General features: G+C 43.8%; 2 protein-coding genes across 2 annotated transcripts; both read right to left on the minus strand.

Moving 5' to 3' along the window:
* Positions 1-801: 801 nt before the first annotated feature.
* Positions 802-20,552, minus strand: LOC139659539 (enhancer of mRNA-decapping protein 3-like). Its single transcript, XM_071537844.1, has 7 exons — positions 20,394-20,552; positions 19,476-19,655; positions 18,725-18,909; positions 12,105-12,467; positions 4,801-4,954; positions 3,011-3,228; positions 802-1,420 (listed from the first exon to the last, which is right to left on the minus strand). The coding sequence occupies exons 2-7, from the start codon at positions 19,637-19,639 to the stop codon at positions 1,086-1,088; spliced, it is 1,419 nt and encodes a 472-aa protein (XP_071393945.1). The 5' UTR covers positions 19,640-19,655; positions 20,394-20,552; the 3' UTR covers positions 802-1,085.
* Positions 20,553-20,782: 230 nt separating this feature from the next.
* On the minus strand, positions 20,783-25,057 carry cyp1a (cytochrome P450, family 1, subfamily A). The gene is made up of 7 exons (XM_071537845.1): positions 24,953-25,057; positions 23,630-24,504; positions 23,353-23,479; positions 23,160-23,249; positions 22,612-22,735; positions 22,318-22,404; positions 20,783-22,002 (listed from the first exon to the last, which is right to left on the minus strand). Exons 2-7 carry the CDS (start codon positions 24,467-24,469, stop codon positions 21,705-21,707), a joined length of 1,566 nt encoding a protein of 521 aa, XP_071393946.1. The 5' UTR covers positions 24,470-24,504; positions 24,953-25,057; the 3' UTR covers positions 20,783-21,704.
* Positions 25,058-25,391: the final 334 nt, after the last annotated feature.

The following is a 25,391-nucleotide window of genomic DNA, read 5'->3' on the forward strand; positions in this document are numbered from 1 at the left end:
AGTTCACTGATGGAAAGTTTTCATGCAACAAGATCACTATGCTGAACAAAGATGAGGGAATTCAGTGGTTAATTTAGAGAGAGTGGCTGAATCTAATCTATGTCAAAATGAATTAGATTTAACATCACTGGAAATGAACATGTACCAAGATATTTTGTGCTCCTAGGTATGCGTGCTTTGAAATGCTTCCTAATCTGTAGGCCTTCCAGAGGAGCTATAGAAAATTATTTTCAGTTTCAGTGTCAGCGTTTTTTAAACTCCAGACACCCAACAGTGCAGAAAAAGGGTGCAATCAGATAAATGTAAATCTAACTTTTTCCCATTTTTTCTTTAACAGACAAATTCACACATTTTTCCTGAGGCATATTGAAAAAACAAACAAAAAAACAAATATATACTTCACGATAATGTAACTTTTTCAGCAAAAATTGCTACAACCATTACTAGCCAAAAGGCACCCCTTTGGGTTAGTAAGACAATCGCGTTACATTGAAAGACGCTGGACATGGAAATCCACTATGGGGCAGATGAATGACAGATTTGGGTTGGCACTCAGCTTTAGGCTGAGCTGTGCTCGGGGTCGCTGGGTCAGGACCAGTCTCCACACGCGATCCAAAGGAGGAAACAGGAACTATGTCTCTGGCCCTCTGACTGGCCACGGGGTCAGAGGTCAAAGATAGCGACTCACAGTGGTCAGCATTTTGTAAACATATTCACGCCGGGCGAGCGAGAGCAACACAGAGCCCTTATCAAAACACCCAAAAGAACAGGAAACCTTTCCCTTTCAAAAACAAGAGGTGTCGCACGCAACACATAGAGGACCCCCCCACCCCGGGGAGTTTCCAATAGGAAAGAGGAAAAACCTACACCGCTAACACAATTCGGTCTTTCAGATGATGGCTCCAAGCTTGTCCAACAGTTGTGTACATTTTCTCACTCAGTTGCTCTCCAACTATTGCCACCCGCACAATGGTGCCTGATACCCCTTGTGGGGAAACATACCGTTCCCTCCTATTGTCCTATTGTGCTGAAGTGCAGTCCGAACGGGCCTCTGCTTTGGGGTCGTGGAGCCAGTGGGTGCCCTGCTATGCCGAGTGCAGAGGGATGACAAATTTACATCCAAAGGGTGAGTGGTAGCTGATGCCAACTTCTTGGAACACCAGCTTAGGAATGCCAATGTCACAGAGGTAGACCCGGCCCTCGCTCTCAGCCAAAGGCAGGGGCAGGCCTAAAGACAGGGTCCACTTCGCCTCGATGGCCTGGTGCTGCCCGCAGACTGGAGGGTCGATGCTGAGGACCGGGGCCCGGTTCTGATTGGCCCAGTCAGCGGCTGACTGGTACCAGGACTGCTCCCTCAGCAGTGGGTTCTCATGGCAGTCCAGGCAGTTGATGACCAGGTCGACGGGGCTCGCAGGCAGGTCTGGGACACAGGAAGAGGGGAAGAAAATAACAACATACAATTGCTGGACGCACTGATCCAAAGTTGCCACATAATGCCACAAGTGAATACAGTTTTGGTGGAATTGATCCTGGTGGAAATGGAACCCAGGACCCTAGTGGTGCTGGTGCCACAGGCTATGTCTGAAAACTTATAGTACATACTACCTAATAAATAGTAGCCGGCAGGAGTAAAGACCTAACTCTTTCCCAAATAAAAGGAATAATAAAAGGAAAGTTGACTACCCGCTAAACGGAATGCAGAAATTACCTAACTACTAAACAGTATGCAGCAGGAATAAAGATACTCCCAACTATCTATATGCCTATCTACAGGGAGTCAAAAAAGTCTGGAATCTTCAGACAGAAATGGGACTGAAATCCATGCCTCCATTCAAAGACCCGAAACCGTGCTGCCTCAGACCACCGCGCCATCCTGGCAGCTAGTGTGTGCAGAGAAAACATAATAAAAGATGTAACATATCCTTTTGATTCCAGACTTCACAGACACCCTGTGCTAAATAGTAAGCAGTTGGAATAACATCAGTGGTGTCCAATCACGTGCTATGGATGGCCAAGAGTATGCCGGTTTTTCTTCCAATCAAAGACTACACCAGGTGTTTTCACTGATTTGTTGCTCCCTCTCTGCTTGAAGGTGTGCTAATCTGTGAAATCAGCTGCTCTGGTGTTTGGTTGGAAGGAAAACCCGCAGACTCTTGGCCCTCCATGGCACATGGTTGGACACCGCCGGAATACATAAACCATCCATAATGCATCATCTGAAATCAAGAGTGGTGTGGCTCACATTTGGTTAATTTCTCATGCATTTTACAGGGATTAAACTGCAAAAAGTACTGAGCAAGTAGACTGCTTCTGAAATATTAGACAGCTTTAGTTTTGAGGTACAAGTCAGGCTGATTTTACATGGTACAACTCCACTAGAGGGCAATATTGTCTCAGTGTGAGCCTGTTCCAACAGGACAATGACTGATCCTTGCACTGATTGTCAATCTGAATGTTTACATACAGTATATCAAGTTTGGATAGAGATCAGCCCACACACATAGCTAGGCTCTTTATAACAGTGTAATTACATTCACATTTGCCTGAGGCTCTTATTCAGAATGACTTACAATGAGTGTGACAGTAGAAAAAGATTTAATTCCTAGATCACCAATGTTGTAAGCAGCTAATAATAAAGATTACCAGGGTGAAGCTCACATTCCCAAGACAAAAGGGGTAAAATATTCCTGTACCCCTAGAAAGTTAGTCACTTCAAACCCTGTCCAGACAGGATTAGTTTTACAGAACAATATTTACATTGTATGCCAGTGATTTCAATGATTGATCCACACAAGATAAATCTATTGTGATATTATTCTCTAAAATTACTGATGTGTAACTATCAGAAATATGTTTTTCAGAAATATGGTATGCACCACAACTTTTCAACGCAGGGAAAAAAAAAAGTTAAAATGTGAGGTATTAAAAAAAAATTCAAAAACGGTGCTGGAACTGGCAGAGGAGGGTGGGAATTGGACATGTAACCATTATCTCTGTTGAAGAGTGCTACCTTTGATGCTGGCCACCTGCTTGCTGTTGGTCTTGCTGTAGAGGTTGAGCTCGTTGCTGACTGACTCCTGCATCTTGACGAAGTTGGGCAGGAACAGGATGACCTCCACCTCGTGGTTGGCCAAGTGTCGGCCACAGCTGATGCCCTGGGCCCCCTGGACATGGGGCCCGCACAGCAGAGCCACCGTGGGCCTCTGGTGGACGTTCTTCGGGGTGAGCCTGGGAATTGATGTAATATAGAGCATGGATGAGCAATATAGAACATGAGATGTGGAGTGCGGAGTCTTCAGCATGACACAGGGCTGTTGATGGACACAGTGGCTTTTGCAGGGATCGAACCTGTGACCTTTCAGTTAAGGGACGGTCTCTTCATGTACATGCTTGTATGATGGCAGGGTGGCCCTGCCACCATACATGCACTATTCCAAACCCACATGCAAAGTCAACTCATATGTAATTCAATAAGCATGTAATATATATCGTACAATGGCTACCTCAATTAAAAACCTGGTATTACATAACAAAATATAACTTGATCTGAGCTCACGGCAGCTCCAGTCTGAAGATTTGAGACACAGAATTATTATAGTGGTGCACTGATAAAAGGATCTGTGAAGACAATAAACCCGTTTGTTATACGAGACCAGGCACTGTGGTTCTTTGATCTTAAAAAACTACACAGCTCATAAAGGTGGAGTTAAACAATACCAAACAGGGCTGCCTGTATCAGCACTCCGTGTAATTCAGGTCGGTGGTTTGTGAGTATTACCTGGATTAAGACTCATATCAATGCAGTGCATTTGTCGATGTGGGAAAAATGAGTGTGCAAAAAACCCTTTATTATTGCAAAACTACTTAGAAAAACATCCTAAGGTGATGTAGAAAAGAGGAAATGCTCAGTCTGTTCGGACGTTCTTGACCTGCCGTGCGACGGTTTGCAGTTGTGCTTTACAGAGTAAAAACCTCTGAGGGGGGTCAAGGTTAATAGCATCTCACGCATGTAGAAACACAGTAGTAAAGGTGGTTGCCACGGAAACGGGATAAACACAACCTGAAAACTAAAAATTGGACAGAACAGCTCGGACAAAAAGTCTGTTTGTATAACTCCTCGGAGAAGAGTGTAGTGCACCCCAAATGTCTCAAGGGTCACAAATTCATACAATGATGGTTGATGATTTTCAAATCAATAGACAGCATGTTAACACAGTTATTGATGACAGTTACATTTTCATGGTGCCAACACTGGTGGTAGTCGAACTAAAAACATGAGGAAGGTGCATTACTGAGGTATGATCTACTACACAATTAAAATCACCATGAATATTTTTTAGAGTGTCTGGTATTAAATATCTGAAGGATGCACATGCCCACTGTATAGGCATGACACTATACTTGTATGATCTATACTGCCCCACTAAGACAATTAACAATTAAGCAGTTAGGGTTAAGCAGTAACTACTTTTTGAATGTTTTAAAGGGTTTAGATTTGCTATTAAAAGGTATATAGTCCATTCTGTGCCATCAATACTTTTGGCGGGACAGGAGATTAAATTGGAAGTCATTTTTCTCCGTTTCACTACTCACATAATTACCTATTCTTTGGCTTTATAGGGCGGTATAGATGGTGAGGTGTGTTGTATTACATGTCAAATCTCTAAGAAACCAGAGGGTATTAGTAAATAAATTGTAATATTAGTTGTAGTGTAGAACATTATACTACACTACAACTAATATGCTAAAATGACTGTCAACGAGACCATGTCATTCGATAGCTATAGAGGCAGTGCTCACCTGTTGGGTCCGCCCAGCAGAGTGAGAGCCATCTGACTGGAACAAACCCCGGTCATCTCCAGCCTGCGCTCCAGAGAGAGGCCCTGACGCTCTGCAGCCAACAGCAGACGCTTGTGGAGCTCATAGGACACACTGGGAACCACCAGGCCCGAGTCTGCAGAGAGAAAAACATGGGGTCAGATGGATGGCAGCGCGAAAGATAGGGAGAGAGAGGAATGAGGAGGGCAAAAAGGAGGAATAAGAGAAGAAGTGGACAAATATTAATATTAAAATATTAGGGATGTGATTGGGAATGCAGGGTTGAGCTGAGGGTTCGTAATTTCTTTACCTTCAAGAAATCCTGAAAAAGCTGTCAAAAATCCAAAATAGATTCATATTCCTACATTCCTATATTGCTCACCATAAGAGAATATTTCTGTTTTCCTTAAAATGGCGTAAAAAAAAAGCTTTGGAACGGTCTGATAAGTTCCAGAAACTAACTCACACAAAAGGCCATATTTCAAAAATACAACCTATTTGGTAGTATATCTTCTTCAGTAATGTGTCATTTTGCAATATATCTTCATCAGTGCACCTTGGAAAAAAAACAACAGCTGGAGAAGTAGTAAAACACAGAAGCCTGACCTCCGGGATGAGGACAAACATCGGCCTACAGATGAACACCCCCCCAGGTTCTCAGGAGGCGGTAGTTTTTTTATAAGCAACACAGATCCTCACGCGAGGAACCCATTCCCCTGGGAAAAGCTCTTCCTCCCCCTGACCTGATCTCATTCCCATCACGGAAGATTCTCCATTTCCTCTCCTGTTTGTCACTGCTGTCCGCGGCAACAAAGGAGAGATTGGCAGCCTTTACAAAACATGACAAACATGAGGCAGCCACAGTGAGACGCCTATTCCCCGTGGGCCCCGGGTTCACACGCACCATCTCATCGCTCCCGATCAACCCCGAACCCTTAGCTCCGAGACAGGGCTGGGCCGGGCCGGACCCCCCACATCGACTGCTATCTCAGTCAAAACATAGGCTGGCGTGACAAAAAAGGGACAAACATCATATATACACATGAACACCTGCACCTGTATCCCAATGGCTAGTGCTGAGAGACTGGGGGGGAATAAACATGGGGGAGGCACAGCAGTGACTAGGCTGAACTGAGTATTCCAGTCAGTGTCTGATATTAACTTCCTTTGGCTCACTTGCCAGCGGCTAGTAAACAAAATAAATTTACCTGCCAAGAGTTATTTTCACTGACCAAAATAATGAATATACATTTTACATAAAAATATCACCCTTGTTCACTCATTTATACAATGGATTTTTTAAAATTTAATTTACATTTCTTTGCTGCCTCACACCTGCTATGTGTCACAACATGGGAGTAACATTAAGTTTCCAATAATGTTAGGCATCCAGGTAGTGGGGAAACAGATGTTTATCGTCTCAAAAAGTTACCAGCCAGTGTGGCTGGTGACCCTCATTGATTTATTCACGGAAGACATATTTTAGTGCCATTTAGTGCTTGGTGGGTTACCACAAAATTACCAAAGGCTGAAAAGGTGCTATGGGTGTAGGGCTTATAGTAAACAAGTCATCTCAAAATGTCTTACTCTATTTAAAATCAAAACAAAACTTGCACAAAAACATGTTATTAAAACTGGGGCAGCTGTAGCACGCAGGCTCGTTACGCTGTCAGTGGCCAACAGTGGAAGAATGGTCATACTGTGCAGCTTCCGGAGTGTGAATGTGTGGAAGTAAATGAATGTGCAGGAGGTGGTGCTGCAAAACAGTGAGCATGCTCAGGTGATTCCCCTGGATAAATAAAGGTTAAAATAATAAAAATCTGATGATATCTAATAATCTAATATCTAATGTAATATCTATTAAATCTAATAATATCTCTGGGGCCTTTTGGAGGGCCAAAGGTCATTTTATGGAGGACAATTGTGGCCTTCAGACCCTACTTTGGGTAGCTCTGGTCTAGTCTACTATTAAGAGAAGGGTTAACCTATTTTATCAGAGGAAGGTTAACATGCGGTACACTGCACCAATGGCTATTGAATTGGAGAATGTTCTAAACAGAGATCAGGTATCAATAGGTCAGTAATTCCATGCGGGTCGGGTCACTGAAGTGGCCCGACCCGCATGGAATTTCTGACCTATTGATTACTGACCACTCAGTTACTCCTGACTGCCAGGACCACATCACTGACTTCTTTGGGGCTTTGTGGAAGCTATGCATTCTAGCATACACACACACCCTCCTACTCACCATCACACTCTCACTTCACCTATCAATGTTCTCCAGGGGCAGATTCTGTTACCTCATTCGGTTGTGTCTATGCTTGTCATCTTGTTTCTTCTGAGGGAAGATGTTTTTATGAGCTCCTTATTATTTTCTTTTTTTTTTTTTTTAAATCAAACCAACCAACTTGCTCATTTTTTTCCTCTTCGGGGGATTTTTTTTAATCACTGTATCACATAAATTTTTTTAGCACTTCATTTCAATGTTCTGTGCAAACTAAATAAACTAAAGTGCGTGGAACCCTTTAAAGAGGCTGTGCTAATCCCAACCTGTCTATTGCCTGTGGCACATTAGAGGGGGTAATCAAAGTCAAGCTGGGGGAACTGCACAGCTCAGGATCCCTTTGATAAATAAAGCTGCTGGGAGGCAGTTAAGTCCTTAATGGCCTCCTACAGATCTCTGGCCTGGCAGCTGAGGACTTGGTGGCCTCATTGGAGTGCACGCATTCACACTGACACACAGACACACACACATATATACACACACAGATGCATGCACGCACGCAGATACAGGCACAAACTAGCACATACCTCAGCCCACAACTCACACACGGTGGTTCACTCACACACCTCAGCATGAAACACACACAAAGTGGCACGCACATATGACCACACAACCCACACAAACATCCAGCCACACGCACACTCTCACACACACAAGGCGATTCATGTAAACACAGACAGTGATTGATGCCGTGCCTGACTGAAATGCTTGCTTATCTTTTGGCTGGCTCTGCTCCCCTCCCACTATTCTTTTATTGGCACCGCACAAAGACAGGTAATATGTTACAAGTAGGCAAGAAAAATCCAGGACGTGCCAATCCTCACGCGAGCGATAAGCGCAAGAAAAGTCAACTGCCTCTTGTCATGCAAACTGCTGCCTAGAGTGCCAAGCTCAGAGGAAGTTGGAGTACGCACTACTATGCACTAATTGCTTCTCAACCATCCCACCAGGTGCGCTTCTTAATAACTCCCTGCTGAAATTGCCGCTACGACCTCCACCACCCCTCTCCATCTCCTCCTGCCCCACCTCGTCACTGTTCACTCTCTCTCACACACACACACACACACATGCATTCACACATACACACACCCACTCCGCGAAGTGGTGCAAACACACACGCAACACTCAACCTGCTCAACTGGGTAGCCAGGAGCACGCAGCAGCAGTAAAATAAACTGAGCTGGAAGCAATCCTTCAAGCATGACAAGGGGAACGACGGGACTGAAAGCAATACACGCTGGCTGGATGCGGGCCATGTGTGATTAAGACTGGAGCTGGGATGGGGGGGGAGGGGGGAGTGTGTGTGTGTGTGTGGGGCGTTCTAGGCAGGGAGGCAAGGGTTACACAAGGCTGTTTCTCCCCCGAAGCGTTCTGTGGTGAACTGTACTGTGCTGTAATATGGCCCGATGGACCACTGCATAATCTCTGTACCTCTTCAATAAACAATAATGTGGTAAACTGCAAAATGCTTTTCAAATTTTATTCTGGCAACATCTTTGGTGCTACGTGCTCATTGCTGTGTTTCTGCTCTGCTCTTCCCAGAGATCACCTGTCAATCAAACAGTGTGTCCAGTACTGTGAAGTCTTTTTCCTTGGATTTTCTGTTGAAGCTTGAGTTTCTGTATGTATCTATTGTGCAATGAACCTGAACCATTCACTATGTATCACTTCACTTGACAAAGAGCCGTTCCGCCTCAAGCAAGCATACATTTTTTTTGTGATATTCACAAAATTTTATTGAATTTTGCTGTTTCCATTTTTTCCAATTTGGTACATCATACAAGAAAATACAAGAAAACCTGGAGGAAAACCAGCTACTGACAGTTGTCTTGCCTATGATTTGTGCTGTGGCCTGGCTTGTTTGCACTGAAGAGATTTGAGTACACTGCTGGTGCCAATCACACCACAGGAAGGCGAGACAATAGCAGAACTAAACTTACAAGGACTAACCTGTAGAATAAACAATGGTCTATAGAAACAGGTCTGTCTAACCCCTCTACCAGTGGATTATGACGATGCCAACTGTACAGCTGGGCACTTTTGTTTTTCTTTCATCATTCTTGTCTCTGGTATTGTTGATTTATCTGTTTACGGGCACAGATTCCAGGTCAACAGCACTGCGGTTTGTTCCTGCTTGAGAGGTGCTGTTTATGTAAAGGCTGCAGGGCGGCACTCTAATTACAGAGTGCAGAGGATGGGGATTAAGATGACAGCCCTGGGAAGCAGATCCGCCCGTCCCGTAAGAGAAGGAGGCTTGACGCGGCTTCCGAAAGGCAGACAGCTGCTCCTGTCGGGCTCTGCCATGTCACCAAAGTTGGCCTGTCCCGACTGGCAATGCCAGATGCACCGTCACCACTATATCTGGCCTGTCGCCTTGCAGACACCGAATGGCTGATTACAAAGTCATGCCAGTCCATGTGGAAGACGTAGCCCAGGGAATAAACAGCTGCAATTCCTGTGCTGTCTACCGTCAGCCTAGAATGCACGCTGATTTTCTATTGGGCTGAGTTAATGATACGGAGAATCGCAAACAAATGAGATGAGAGCAATGAGATGCTAATATGCTCAGATGGAATTTCATCAAGCACAATGTATGTGAATTTGTCTTGGTGACAGTTAATATCAAATGACTTACTATATAGAGTTAGTAGTTGATAGAGAAATGCGTTTTGCATGTCCACTTGCCAACCATTCCACCTTATCAAAAATGGAACCAGATTTGATTAGTTGCCATGAGCCACTTACCCCTTACCACCACCACCACCGCCACCCCGCCACCCCTTTATTGCTCCAGTTCATATGGCGTGTGGAGTAATAGTAAGACCAAGCCATTCCACTCACACCTTGGACTCCAGGGCCTGGGCTAGCATGCCATTTACTTATCTTGTGTCTATTAACCAGTTATGTAACACACAGTCCTAGAGTGTGGTGAAGTGTGAGAAAGTACGGGTTCATCATGTCTACGGGCCTGTCGCCGCATAGCGTGAGGGAGGGGGATCAAAAGTCACCTCCATGCTAAACAGTAACCAGGAGGGTACGATCCCAGTCAGCCTGCCCTCTGCCCTATGGGAGAAACAGCTTGTGCGTGTGACCTTTCAATAGTCGGTTAGACACAAGATGTGCAACCAGCGCTTCCTCCAAGCATCTATTTAGTGATGCAAAATAAATAAATAAATAAATAAATAAATGAATAAATGAATGAATGAATGAATGAATGAATGAATGAATGAATGAATGAATGAATAAATAAATAAAAGGTGCCTGTCGGACACAGAAGCTTAGTTCCCACTATCAGAGGGGAAAGAGAGTGTTGTAACACACTCACTAAGATAGGCAGATTCTATTCCTGGTGTAAGTTGACACACGGTGGGAAAAATGAATTCTGTCCAAAACAAACTTAATATCCTCACAACTGACATGCTCAAGCAGAAAATGTCCTGTGGAGAGACTTGATATTGTCTCAAGTTGGAAGAATAGTTGGCAGCAGGGCCCAGACATTTCCCACGACTCAGGATATGAACTATCCCATGTGAAATTAAATTAGGTTGAGCGCCGCCGCCGCCTACAAAGAAACCTGGCTTAAATGTTATAGGAAAAGGCGGTGGGTGAGAGCGGGTATGTCATCTGGGTTTCAATGAAGTACATCCATGATACATGATGATGGACACAATTCTGGTGTCCAAGACCCATTCCCCAGAATACCTAATTCATTAAGTGCTCGGGAGCACCTCTATAAGACCCAGGCTATGTGTGTTTGTTGGGTCGTTGATAACGCTTTTTGTAATAAGTCTCCTTTTATATAGAGACCTCATCAGGAAAAATCTAAAAACAGGAAACAGGTTTCCAGCCAAGTGGGAACATCAGGTGTGTTTTAATAACGCATAGCGATCTATAGTCCCAATCGTCCTGGGCCACACTTTTTAGCACGGGAGAGATACAGTACATCACCACTGCTAGCAACAGCGAAATGACGAGCTTTGTCCTGCAAACGGCTAGAAAGTTTGAAAACCTATGAAAGCCTATTTTGCATGCTCCTCCACGACTCCCCAGATCTTCCAGTCAGATCTGCGCTGAACCATGCGGCGAGTGCAGCACACACCGCGTCCTATCTGAAAAGGCCATTAGGCGAATTACGTTAATACGTTCCCCCCCCCCCCCCCCCCCCCCCAAAATGGATATATGGGGGTTTAGAAATTAATTCTTCATATGTAGAAACAATATTTGACCATTCATTTTCACTGCGTTCTATCCTAGTAAATAATGCAAACCATTTTAGCACAACAACCAGCACAATAACCTTAACTGGGACCAAACTGGGAACAAACATAGAACCCCCCCAAAAAAAAGTGACCCTCCACCCCGCCGCCCAACCACCATTGGGTACCTAACTGAATAGTGAAGAGGCACAGGACAACTATGCATGAATGGAGAGAGTTTGTGCACTGCAGGCTATAAGTACATGGATGGGTGTGTCCGTCCTGAGGGAGAGGCAGCAGTGATTACAAATTACAGGGAAAGGCAGGGAGAGAGGCAGTCACCTCTCCCCTGCTTTGACCCGCACTGAGCACCCCCCCCGCCACCACCACCAAGTGCCATATCTCTTCATCGCAGACCGATGGGCATCACCAAAAATATCCACACTGTTAGATGACTGGAGCGATATGTCTCTTGCTCTGTTTGTTTTGAGGCCTATTTTTGGGGTCGGTATACAATGTCTTGTCAGACAAGGCTTTAGGCAAAATTTAGGGGGCTTCATATGTACAAGGTTTTTACACAGACGTATTGTACTCACTCAACCAATTCTATCACTGTCCTAGCTATGAACGCTTTAGATAGATAGATAATTTCATTTGTTATCTAGCATGTTCATTGACAACACAGTATTATGGAATCAAGGTCAGAGAGCACTTCAATATAAATGAGGCCCCAGCTCTCTAAGCATGTGTGAATGTGAGTGTGTGTGTGTCTAAGTCTGTGTGTGCACATGCATTTCATCCTCACCGGTACAGTACTCTTTGCCCCCGTGCTGGGGCACCGTTATCTGCCGATACACAACAGGCTTGCCCTCCAAGATATTCTCATCGTGGCGGTAGCGCGAAGGGGTCCTTTCGTTTGGCGTGCTGCGGGGGCGTGCCCTGTTGCCATGGCGAACGCCCCCGTCGATCTGGGAGAAGACGGCGGCCTTGTCGAACAGAGCGAGGTTCCCCTCAAAGTCAAAGTCGGTGTCCAGGCCCTCATCGGTCCCGTCTCCGAAGCACTCATCATCCTTAGGCCTCATCGAGCCTCCAGCACCGCCATTCCTCACAGCGTTTTTCTTTGGTGTGGCCTGTGTCGGCCCTCTGCTGTTGGCCACACCTGTGGGGGCTGGAGAACACAGAGCAGGACAAGGCATGATAGAGGAGTTAAGATGTTTAACACCAAATTAAGCAAAAAGCCATGAGAGGCTATGCGTTAGTTATTTCTGAAACAGCTGCAAGTGGCTTTGTTAGGCACAATGCAACACGATAACACACCATTGCAATAAACAAAAGAATGTAAAGGTTAAAGAAATATTTTATTTATGATCAGTAATGATTTGAGAATAATTCTAATTGAATGGTATTCCATCAAGCAATATAGTTTTAGTGATGGTAGAACTTTCAGTAAATGCATAAATATTTAAATTATCTGTTATACTGTCACTGTTGAGTATTTATCTGGCATTTCACAATGACTTTAAATGCAACTCCAGTGTGGGCGGCCGACCCAGGTAATTCTTTTGCTTGTTTTTTCAGGTGCTGAGATGCATGATGCTGATAATTCTTGCCAATATCATTTTCAAACAATCCGGACTTAATGCTGCCAAGCGCCAAAAGCGGTTTATAGAATAACCATAATTCATTGCACCTATGACACAGCGCATCTGTGCTCCTTCAAGTCACGGTGTATCTGTTCCAACACAAACTGAATTGAGACAGTTTGAAACAAAGCCTCGACAATCAGATGGAAGAACATAATATCCCCCTTTTCCATCCCTTATTTGTCCAGGGAAGGTTGACTGAGCATGCAGGCTATTTATCAGCATCATACTGCTCACATTCAACCAGTTCTACAAATTCATACCTGGGAGCCGCCCATTACAACCACAGCTTTTTACTATTGACCACTAAGCAGCTTCACTGGGGCAATTCATGGTTCCTCCTCCAGGGCACCTTGAATGTAGTTGTTGAGGGATTGGCAAATGTTTCACACCTGTTTCACACCTAACATAAAGGGATGTGAGTGATTTGTATGCATAAATTTCAATCACCCTGTCCTAACCAAAGCCATGCTTCAACGAATACAACATGTGACTTCTTGTTCCAGTGAAAAGACAGTTATGCTGTCTCTATTTGCACGACCATGTCCCACCTCCAAACTGTTTTCACAGGTTCCCACATGCTCTCCTTTACTAAATCAACATGGACGAGGAACATCTAATCACAGAAGTGCAGAGCAGGCGGATTCTGTCCAACCCACAGCATCTTTTCTAAAAAGATGTCTTGAAGAAGGAAACTGAATGGGTGGCAACTGTTGAAGTGTTGGAGATTTCAGGTAAGTTAAATTAATTTGTCAACTTTTCCAATTAGCTTGACAACGAATGGCTAAGCTCCCTGATTGGCTCTCATTGTGTATCCCTATGACATCGGACCAGCATTGGACGGATCAGGTAAGGACAATTTGCTGAGTGTTCTCACGTTCCATCCGCTCGCCCGAGAGTCACACTCGCTTTCCCTGCTCAGATTTTCTCCGCCGGTCCAGGATTAGAACCGATGACCTGGTCATAAGCCCATACCTCTAACCGCTATCTCTAACTGGTTCCCATACTTTTTAATGTCAAGTACCCCCTAAATAGATGTGTAACGCCATAGACGCCTATTTGGTAAGATTTTGTTCCAAGGATCCAATTGAAGAGATTTTTACTGTTAGATATGATTTAGTATAGATAACAGTGAAGAGAGTGAAACCTCTGATAACAATCAGTGTGCTGTTATGATGACTTCCACAGCTCATCACTGTGTGACTGGGGAATGTGACTGCTATACTGCATTCGCAATTTAATTTATTAATCTATATTGTGCATATGGAGAGTTCCATTCCAAAGGACAAAACATATTCTGAGAACCTCAGAATAGTCATTCTTATATTATTTTCTCCCAAGGGATAACTTCTAGCAAATTAAACAATAATACACTTTAACTATTCCTTATTTTACTTGAGGACCACTATCAAGGGGGGGGTATCCAGACCCCACTTTGGGAAGTCCTGTTCTAGGCTACCACAGGCCTATCTTGGCTTTCGTCTCAAGACCAAAGTACATGCATTTCCCAGAATGCCTCCCATCTATCAGCTCTGCTTTCCTCAGTAATCATCTCTTTGCAGGACCAGCACTCAAAAAAGCTATGGGTTCTGTCACACTACACATAAATGTTGTAATGCGTGATCCATACACATTAAGTACTGGCAGTTAGCAGTTTCAAATTACGACTAGATGCTCTTAACTCTTTTTTCTTGTCCAACTCTGACTGACAAACCTCTTACCCTCTCAGAGTTAGCAAGTATTACCCAATGAGAGCAAAACAAACTAAGTGACACCACTGACACAAAAAATATACAATGAACGACTGCACGGTACTCAACAAAGTTTACATACATGCATGCACAAACAAAAAAACAAAATGAACCAAGATGAGAACAAAAAAAACTGGAAAAACCTGGCCTTCAACCCCAACCATGCTGAGCTCTCACGCTAACCAGGAGACAGAGAGGCACAGTCGCACGCTAATGTCACTGTGACAGCTAAGGTACTTTGGGCTCTCTCACGCAAGACACTGGGACACTCAGTCACAGTACACTGGTGTTGATACAAAGGCACGAACCAATCACGAGCCGATTTGAGACCTACCTCAATGTCACAATATATGGCCTTACAACCAGCCTGAGGTGACAGACAGGACTGATGACTGAGCCGCGCTTCCTCTGCATTCATTCAGCAGTGGGGTGCCAACAGTGTTACCACCACTAAGAGAAAATGTGAAATTCTGCTGCACGAAATTAAAAGGAAACACTGGACTGAGACTGGACCAACGTGGAGGGGGGGGGGGGGGGGGGGGGGTTAAACTGTGTGGACAGGGATAAAAGCTAGAGCCTTTAGCACAACTGGCCAACAATGTCATTATTTACAAGGAAGTGTTTTGTCATGCAGGGAATCAGAAGTCTGAATGAACTGGGCAGGTTTCCAAGTAAAGCAGGCTAATGAATAACAAGCAGTGAGATACACAGAGAGACGCTGCACTTCAGTCCTTTCAGTTTAGACAAACTTATAGGGAACAAATTAGCAGAGGCACAGGCCGGATAGATTTCAAACTGAGGTATGAGTCATGTTCAAATTGCACAGCTAAATAAATAAACAATAATAAAACACAGTACTGAACTGTGACAAACCATGTAACCAGAAAATGTGTTATTTATAATTTCTTCAAAGTGACTACATCTCCCATCAGATAAGCTTGTCAATAAACATTTGATATGGAACAAATTTTCATGACACTTCCAAAACTTGTTTGGGATAGTTTCCATTTATTCCTGTAGCGTTACTGTTGACCAATACTTTCAAGGAACAATAAATTAGTTGAGATGGACAAGGAGGTGATGATAAACAGGAGCCTGACTGTGACAGCGTGTGAGACCCGTCATCACATGGCTACAGGGGGGGGAAATGTAATCATATTCTAGGCTAAAGTGACAGGAGGAAAACACTGTCATTCAGCCACAACACCTTCGCGTGTCACCGACGTCCAATCAAGAAGAGGAAGGGAGAGCTGGAGGGGATGGTGGGGGGAGCTCAGTCACAATGCTAAAGCAGGGGAAATTGGGAGGTCAAACACAAGGCTGCAGATGACCTCACCCCTACACTGAGGTAACATGCTAGATATGAGAAACAAGCTTGTGATTGGAAGGCTGCTAGTTTGAGTCACTGAACCGGCTGGGAGAATCTGGGCAGGGAATCAGTAACGCTGTCCCTTGCCTCAACAACTACAGTTGATGTGTCAAGTGCCCTTCAGCAAGGCACTTGACACCTGACGGCCTCTGAGCAGCTCCCAGGTGTGAATGTGCGCAGCTGCATGAATGTGAAGCGGGAGAGCATGCATGCCCAGCAAAAACCTTCACTAGATGAAGGTTTAAAACAAAACACTAGGCAGCACACAAATCTATTACACTGCGGTAGCATGCTGATTATGGGAATCGTTTTCATGAGGGCAGCGGAGGACCTCTTCTTCCAAAATGCCCTTTTAATGGGGTCTGTTTGGGTCTGATGAATTCGGCTCCAATTCGGGAGGTCTATGCATCATTCAGAAAACCAGTCAGTCTCCGCATTCCCATCCTACTCTCCCAGAAAGATTAATGGCAGATATTCAGAAAACATTTCTGTAGTCCGTGATCTTGTATAAGCAGTGGCTAGCCCCACCTCCCCTCCTTTGTGGCTGGAGGCTTCTTGGGAGCATGGCATTGCGTGTGAAAGGGCCGGCCCTGCCCAAGCCACTCAGCACTTTGGCCCCATGCAATTTGGGCATTAGCTCCCTGGCCACCGGCCCAAGAGCTGGAGATTAAAATAAAAAGTCAAAGGTAAACAGTGCTTCCACAATTGATATCGCCTCGGCCTTCCGAGCACACTGGGACAACATGGCTTCCTGTCGGGGGGAGGGCTGGTTTCCTGTGCTGAGCAGGAGCGGGGGGAGGGGGAGGAGATGGGGAGAGGGAGGACAGGAGGGCATCGAGGCACGTAAGCCAGGCTTTGCATAACCTCCTCTTTAGGAGCAGACGCAGTGAGGGAGGGGGAATGTTTATTGATCTTAGTCACACACATATTGTAAAGAGGAACTTTGGTAAAAGCCTTTAGCACGCTATGGGAATCTTGGGGGAGTAGTAGCAAAACAGTGCCTGGTCCCATGCTCAGGCTTGTTAATGGGAACTAGTGACACACTGAGGGAAGGAATAGACACTGGTTCAACCAGATATGAAGGGGAGCTGCATACCTAGCTGCTGCGAAATGAAGAATACAGACTAGAATATGAACATATTCTTAAAAATTTTAGCACAAAAAAAACAAAACATGAGTGATTTCCCACTGTGCAGGTTGTATCTTCCATAAACAGGAGAAGCACCAAAAGAGAGGTAGCAGCGGCAATTCTTAGAAACCAGTGTGAAGTACATTAGACACTGTCCAATAGTCATACAATTCTATTGACCTCTGACTTTCCCATTGTTTGGCGATCCTGAGTGTGAAAGTGAGCTGCGTTGTTCCGACAAGGGACGAGACCCAGAAGCTGTCCCGGCAGACTTCCTGCTGACTAGATGTTCGCTAGTGGAACGACTTTTTTTTTTTTTTTTTAACTCTTATCTAATCAGGAAAGTTGACTAAGAACACATTCTGATTTACAGCAACAGCCGGGGACAGTAGAATGCAGATGCATTCTTCACAATCAGTGTGCTGTTATAATGACTTCCACAGCTCATCACTGTGTGACTGGGGAATGTGACTGCTATACTGCATTCACAATTTAATTTATTAATCTACATTGTGCATGGAGAGTTCCATTCCAAAGGACAAAACGTATCCAATTTCCCATTCATCTCATCTGATATTAGAATGATTGCTGACATGAAAGTAAAACAATTTAATATCAGTTATTATTGGTTATCTTTAACACTTACAACATGGTGACATTTTAGAGGATGCAATCATCTGATTTCTGAACATTGAGCGATGACCACTAGGTAAATGTTTCCCCACAAATTGCATAATATAGAGAATTTTGGAATTACTTAATTTGATCTTCAGTGAACAGTGACTTGCAATTTTTATTGTAGGCTACAACACACCAGTGTTACTATTGTACAATAAGAAACAGTGAAGTTGAGTGACTAGTCTTTTGGCTCATCTTTAGTGGCAATTACCCAGGGATTAGGAGGGGAGTTAGGCAATGTGTGACAGTGTCATGCCATGTGTCACATTTCCTTCAGTCGATGAACAATATCTATTTTCTGTTCTTCAACAGAAGAGTACTGTATAGCCATGACTGTGCTAAATTCTTGCCTGTAGTGCAAAACCCCCAATACGTACTCTTAGACAATAGTCTTGTTCTTTATGATAACTAGGAAATGCTTGTTTCTTCACAGTGGAGAAACACAAGCCTCCAACACACAGGCCTTTCCCCACCTATAAAAAAAACTGACAAACCACCAAGTATTTTTAGAACATTTGCAAAAACACGTGTCAAAATGCTAGTATTCCACTGTACATCCATGTTCTCTTTAAACAATATTCATGTCGTCTCTTGCTTGGTTTGGACCTGCATCAGATAGTGAAAATGTCAGTCTCCTGTACAGTCCTGTTTCTCCTTAAGGCTGCTGGTTGTGTTTTGTTGTTGAATCCAATAAATAAACACTTGTAAGCCCATGTGGATAATGTTTATAAGCCCAGGTTCACTTGTAATTGGGCAGTGTGAACCTGTAAACAAAGTAAGCATTTCCACTATGGTTTGGACCTAAGAAAAAATAACCGTAGGTGTGATTGCACCCTAAGTCACCCATCTACCTACCTCTGCGTAAGATGGTAACTGGAGCAGTGTTGCTGCTTGTTGAATGAGGGTGAGCGCTCCTGTTATTCTGGCCACCGTGTCCTGAGGGCATGGAGCTATGTTCTGTCCCAGCACCCTGACCAACACTGGTCTTGTTGGAACTATTCTGGATGTCTAGGAACTTCAACTCCTTGATGTCCGTGGCACTACAGGGAAAATAAACAAAAAACAGACATACTTGGAGCTGAAACTACACGATGGTGATGTCCTGGAATAATCATTGCTGTTAATTTTAAAATTCCATAGGTTTCCAGACTTTTCCAGACCCCTAACACTTCCAGAGTTAGGGGTCTGATTCCCACTGAGGCCAGCCACACTAAAAATGTTTGCATTCATAGTACTGCAAGGTTCCTTTGGATTAACACCACTAAGTGGCATATCTGCAATTGCAATTTGCAATGTGGTGGTTTTCCAAACTTTATCATGTTTTTTGTGTTTTCCAATACTTTTAAACACCCAGAAACTCTCAAAATCTTTCCCTGTAGTTTCCTGCATAGGAACCCTGTGCTTAGGTCCATAGGCTGGGACAGACCAATATCATGTCCACTCACCCCCTCCTAAAATCATATTATAGTAAACCAAATAACAAACCAAGATTTGTGGCTACATGCAAACGCAGGTTTTTTTTTAATGGAAGCTGTGGGAAAGGGAAAACACATCTAACAACTAGTGAGGCGGTAACACATCAATGATCAGTGGTCATCTTTCTTACCTGAAAGTAACTTCAGGAACAGGACACCTGATCCCATTGTGGTAAGGCTGTCTCAGTGAGATGGTCTGGCGGGCCTGATCCACAGATGCCACCTCTCCCTGGTAAACTCCCAGGGTCAGCCCGCAGTTTATAGACACAACACTACCCAACCAGTCTGAGGCCATTCTGCTCACACTGCTTCTACAGTTCAGACAAACAATATGATAAACAACCTAGTTGTGGAGATTACAGCAGAGTATTTAAAGTTACTACTAAACTTCAGATATATTCCTATTTAGGGCTCACGCCAAACTCCATTGAAAAATCTGTCCGTTTAATGTTGACATGACTTAAGATATATGACATATCTTTCAGGTTTTCTGGTAAATTCGGCATATAGATAATCCACCAAGCAGCAGTTTATTAAAATAATAATAATATTTTTTATAACTGGCTCAGGGTTAAACTGTGAACTGTAAACGGCCACCCACGTTTTATTTCGGTCGAAGAAGATTGAGAGACTAGCAGGCGAATCAATGCTAAAAGTTGACATTATTGAAATAACAGCTGACTGGTGTATTGGGTGTATGCAGAATTGAAGACTGGATCCTATACATTCGTAAAAGGTCTTATGTTATGTTCTACCAGGAACTAAACGTTTGTCGATAAGCAAGGCATCATTAAATTGACACATTTTTCAAGTTTGACGTGAATGTAACTTATCTGACGTAGTGCAATGTATGTTCTGGTCTAACAGACGAGCGAGTTAACAACTGGACAAAATAAGATAAAATATAATATCAATATGATGGCAGTATTCAGAAAACGCTGGGATACATGCTAATTCACAAAATAATCCCAAATACATTTAGCATCATTCACAGCTAGCTGCGATAATTAGCTTGTCAGCTAACGTTAGCTTAGCTGGCTAATGCTTACTTGTAGGTGGACTCTTGCAAACCTGTGGTAAGCGTTCACTGTTTCAGCAAAACAACCTGGGGAGACTCAACCGTGCACAGATGAAGAGCTTGCCACCTTGTTGATAAATCTTGGGATGAAGTCAAAGCCCAAACCAACAAACTATCGCTTGCTACAATTTGGCTTGCTCTAGCTCTAGCCGCTGTTTGTGTTGTTTTCCGGGTTATTGCGCTATGTCACTTCCTTTACCTCCCACGTGGGTTTGTTTGTTATGGTTTGTGTGTGCGTGTGTGTGTGTGTGTGTGTGTGTGTGTGTGTGTGTGTGTGTGAGAGAGAGAGAGAGAGAGAGAGAGAGAGAGAGCGAGAGAGCGAGAGCGAGATCTTTCAAATGAAGCAAACAAACAATGATCATTATAACATCTTTCTTTTCTTTTATTTCTGTGACAGATTAAAGGATGCACTGTACACAAATCCTTCGTTACATGTTACAAAATCATTACTACACGAGTTTGGAATACAAAATAGTTTACTAATGTATTCAAAGAATCAATGAAACTCTTTTGGTATCCTGATAAATCATATCACTGCACAGCAAAACTATTTCACCTCAAATATATACAAATTTTAGGCACATAAAAATGACTTTACAAAAGTACTTGATATACACACAAAATCACATTTTGGGATACAAATATAGCTTCAGTGTCTTACATCCACAATATAATGGAATAAAAATAATTAGCTTACAAGTGTAAATGGTATCGATAAGGTAAGATTCTTTTTTATCTGTTCAGTTCAGAGTTCTATGATCACGTGAAAGAGAATTTGATGCACATTTCTGTTACTATAAGTCATAGAAGTAAAACATTTGGTGGCAGTATATAATAATGCCTATTCAATAAAAATTATATCCCCAAGTGGAACCAAGTCAACTCATTCTCCCCAGGGATGAGGTGCTGTGTTTTATAACATCTGGATGGGAGCAGTTTAGTCTACTAGCAGACAATAAGGTAGATCAGAATCTAGTCTCTCCTAGTACTTCAAAGAGAAACACCAACTACCTGTAGAAACATGCAAATCTCTTAGCAAACCAAAAAAGATCAAGGTTGCAAAGATATGTTCAATCAAACCTCAACATCTGACAGTCCGCAACAAACATATTTCTGTTATTTGCTTCAATGTCATTAGTTCTGTGGATCAAATTCAGCATCCAGTGTCTTCTGTTCTGAGAAGCATGCATCCTCTTTCACTGGCTTTTAATCTGACCATGACTCATACCATTTTAGAGTCAGTCTGCACCATCTATAGTGCCTGTATAGAGGATAAATAGCATCACTCCTCGTTCCTCGCTCGTATGGTGGCTTTCAGGTGGCAGCGTTTGTGCTTCATTGTGAGACCGTACTCTGGGGTCATGTCCAGTGGCTCTCCGGGCATCGCGTGGAAGCGAACTCTCTGGACAAGGATCGCCAAGAAGAGGTAGACTTCATTCCGTGCAATGACCTCACCGATGCAACGCCGCTTACCCATGCCAAAGACCGTAACCTTCTCCCCTTCCAACTTGTTGAACTCAGTGCCATCAGCGCTCAGGAAACGCTCTGGGTTGAAGGAAGACGGATCTTTCCACAGCTCACTGCAAAGTGCGGGGAATGAAGAAATAAGATAAACTGTACAAATACGCTAGAGATTAGAGAATTGATCAGTTGGACGTTTGAATCCCCTGACCACTCAGGAAAAATTGGGTGTGGAAAGTGGATAAGGACTGCTATCCTCTCCCTCTACATCTACCACTGGAGCGCCCTTGAGCAAGGAGCTTAAGCTTCCACTGCTCCACTGATTGTGGTTGTCTTGGGCAGCTCCCAGGAGTGAATGTGTGGTTTGTAAACTTCCTCTGCATAAATTAAGATAAAAAAAGGGACGAAAAAGCTATTGTATACATCATACTTACGGGTCGTGGTTGATCTGCCACTGATTGATGAAGACGCAGGTGTTTTTGGGGATGAAGTAGCCATCTAGAGATGTGTTTTTTGTGGTGCTGTAAAAGAGACACCAGTTGAAGGGTCAGTCCATTGCATATTTGTATGTCACACATGTTCTGATACTTATACTAGTTAGAGCAGGCACTAACACTGCCACTGGGGCCACACATGCTAACAATGTATATACTTCTGGTTATATAAGGCACTTAACAGCATCCACTAAACGTCATATATTATGTTTTTCTCCTACAGATGATTCTCACCAGTGTGGGATGGTGAATGGCAGGAATGAAGAGTGACGGAAGATCTCCATGATGAAGGCGTCCAGAAGAGGTAGGTTGGGTTTATCAGAGAGAAGAGGAGTGCGGTTCAGTCCCACTTTGTCCTCTGGTGGGAAACAAAGGCAGTCCGTTGAATATTAGACAGCAATGAGGTGGGAACTGCAGCGTGCATTGTGGAAGTGATAGAGTCTCAGACCACAGATATTGTCCTTGACTAAATAGTCAGGATTCCACTAATGAATTAAATACAGCATTTAATTGACATATCTGCAAAGTTTTCCACCAAAGAAGTACAAGTACCCCTTTATATCCAGAGTTCATCAAAGGCCATGCATCTATCTGAGTATTAGTCCAGCCAGATATGTGTTTATAAGGAGGTATCTCATGTAAAACACAATTCAATCCAAACAAATTGACCCTTCTGACAGATTAAGACCCTAATGCCAGATGAGTTAACTAATTAACTAAGACACAGGCAGTTGATGTTTTATTTCAGAGTCTAGTAAAAAAAAACAGTCAGCAGCACTTACTCAGTTCATGGTAAAGCCTTTCCTGGATCTCTGGGTAAGCCACCAAGTACATCACAGACCAGGACAGGGCCGTGCTGATGGTGTCGAAACCTTGGAGAGAAACATAACCCCCGTTATGACACTTGTCATTTTATTTAATGTGTTAATGTTGTGTTCATGTATGATCATTCACAGGTAGAGAAATTCAACTTACCGGCTCCAAACAGGTCGTTGACAATGCCTACAATCTTCTCATCTGACATCTGGACATTGGAGTTCTCATCCAACTTTCTGTCCTCACAGTGATCAATGAGGGAGTCAGTGATGTCACGAATATTGTCCTGAAAAGAGGTCATTGGACAAATCTCAATCTCAGTAAAGAAACTCTCAGATACTTTGCCATTCAGTATCAAATTTCTAATCTTTGATGGAAAACGTGGTAGTAGAATTGACTAAATGAGATGTCAGAAATGATCCAGTGTGCCGTTTACCTTGTCATAAGTGGCGTAGTGCTCACTGACGATCTTTTGGACAAATGTGTTGAAGCGGGCATTGATGTCCACAAACTTCTTCATGGTCACACTGGGCAGGAAACGAAGCATGGGGATGAAGTCTGCGGGGTTGCCGCTGCCCACCACCTGACCGAACTCATCGCTGAGGTTCACCAAGCTGAGCAGCTCCTGGTCGTCGTGGCTGTAGCGCCGGCCGAAGCACATTCCACAGATCACGTTGGCAACGGACACGACGATGTGGCGGAAGGGGTCGAAGCTGCCGTCGGCCTTCATGACGGTCTTCAGCTGTTTGATCAGGTACTCTCCCTCTTTGCAGATGTGCTCCTCCAGCATGCAGGAGTACTCTGGGGTGGTGCCCTCCAGGCTGGAGAAAGAGCGTAGGGCGCTCAAGGCCAGCTTGCGGCGGGCGCGCCACACGCCGGCCTGGTCCGTGCTGAAGGCCAGACTCTTGCCGTCGTTGATGAACTGGAAGCTGTACAGGTCAGGTCTGCCGGCAAAGTCCTCCCCTTGCTTGATGAGAGCCTGTCGAATCATATCGTTGCCGCTCAGCACGACCACGGGGCGCATGCCGATCTGGATCTGAAACACGGGGCCGTAGCGCTTGCTCATGGCAGTCAGGCTGAGGTAGGGTTTGCTGCCCACTTCCAGCACGTTTCCAATGATGGGAAGGGGCTTCGGTCCCGGGAGCCGACGCAGCCCCTCGGGGATCTCAGTGTGGAGAAACTTGAGGATCAGGTAGACCAGACACACCGTTGCCATGGCCACCAAACTCTCAGATACTGACACTGAGCCAATGAAGGGTAGTATCATTAGCGCCATGATGACAACTCCTTTTTTTCTGGCTTCTACACAACCTGGAAATTAAATAGGAGGGGCGTTAGAGTAGTGAAGGGAGGGAGGAGAACTGTTGTGCAACATGTTGAATACATGCACAATACGCTTGGAGTGATTTGTGTAGGACTGTAAAACAGCATGTGTTTGTTGTTGATTTAACGATACTTACATACCTCATGACAATACTTGGTAACTTTAATGGTAACTTTAACTTTAACTTCAAATGCTATGCAAACCATTGCAGTTTATCAGTGACACACTATGACAGACAGAAACCCATGAATAAAACACAATGGTGGCAAGGAATAACATATTTTTAAAAAGGTACAGCTGCAAAGATAAAACCTCTACTTGTAAACCGCATAACGGTGTTTGCAGAAAAATCTCCACTCACCACTCTTCTCAAATCTCTGATATTGGCTGCTTAGTTATAAATCATTCAGTGACAATATAATAAATTAAGCTTACCTTCGTCGCAGAGCAAAGGGAGCAGTCTGCTGCGATCCAAGAAGTACTTTGAAAGTGATCAAAAATATCGGATAGTATAGTTATTGTCCGAGTTTGCTCTCCTAGTGTACCCAAAAGAGAGAATGGGCACTTGCTTTATAGTGCGCTCCACAGCTTCATTGGTTGTTGTTCATGACGTAATATCTCTCTCTCTCTCTCTCTCTCTCTCTCTCTCTCTCTCTCTCTCTCTCTCTCTCTCTCTCTTTGCTAGACATCAATAAAGTTTCGTGTAGAGGAGGCGTGTGTAGGCTATATCCGACAAAATATCGTATTATCCCAGCGCACGAAATATTAAAGTAATAAAACTGAACACATTTCAACGTGTTTAAAACCACAATATATCCGACTTTATAAGTTTCAAACTTGTTTTTTTTTTTTTTGTGTGTTTTTAAAAAGCTTT

This window comes from Centroberyx affinis, unplaced genomic scaffold, assembly GCF_046629955.1.
Source record: "Centroberyx affinis isolate AG114_WGS23_722 - 3 ecotype Tasmania unplaced genomic scaffold, CSIRO-AGI_Caff_v1 ptg003135l_1, whole genome shotgun sequence".
Classification (NCBI taxonomy): Eukaryota; Metazoa; Chordata; class Actinopteri; order Beryciformes; family Berycidae; genus Centroberyx; species Centroberyx affinis.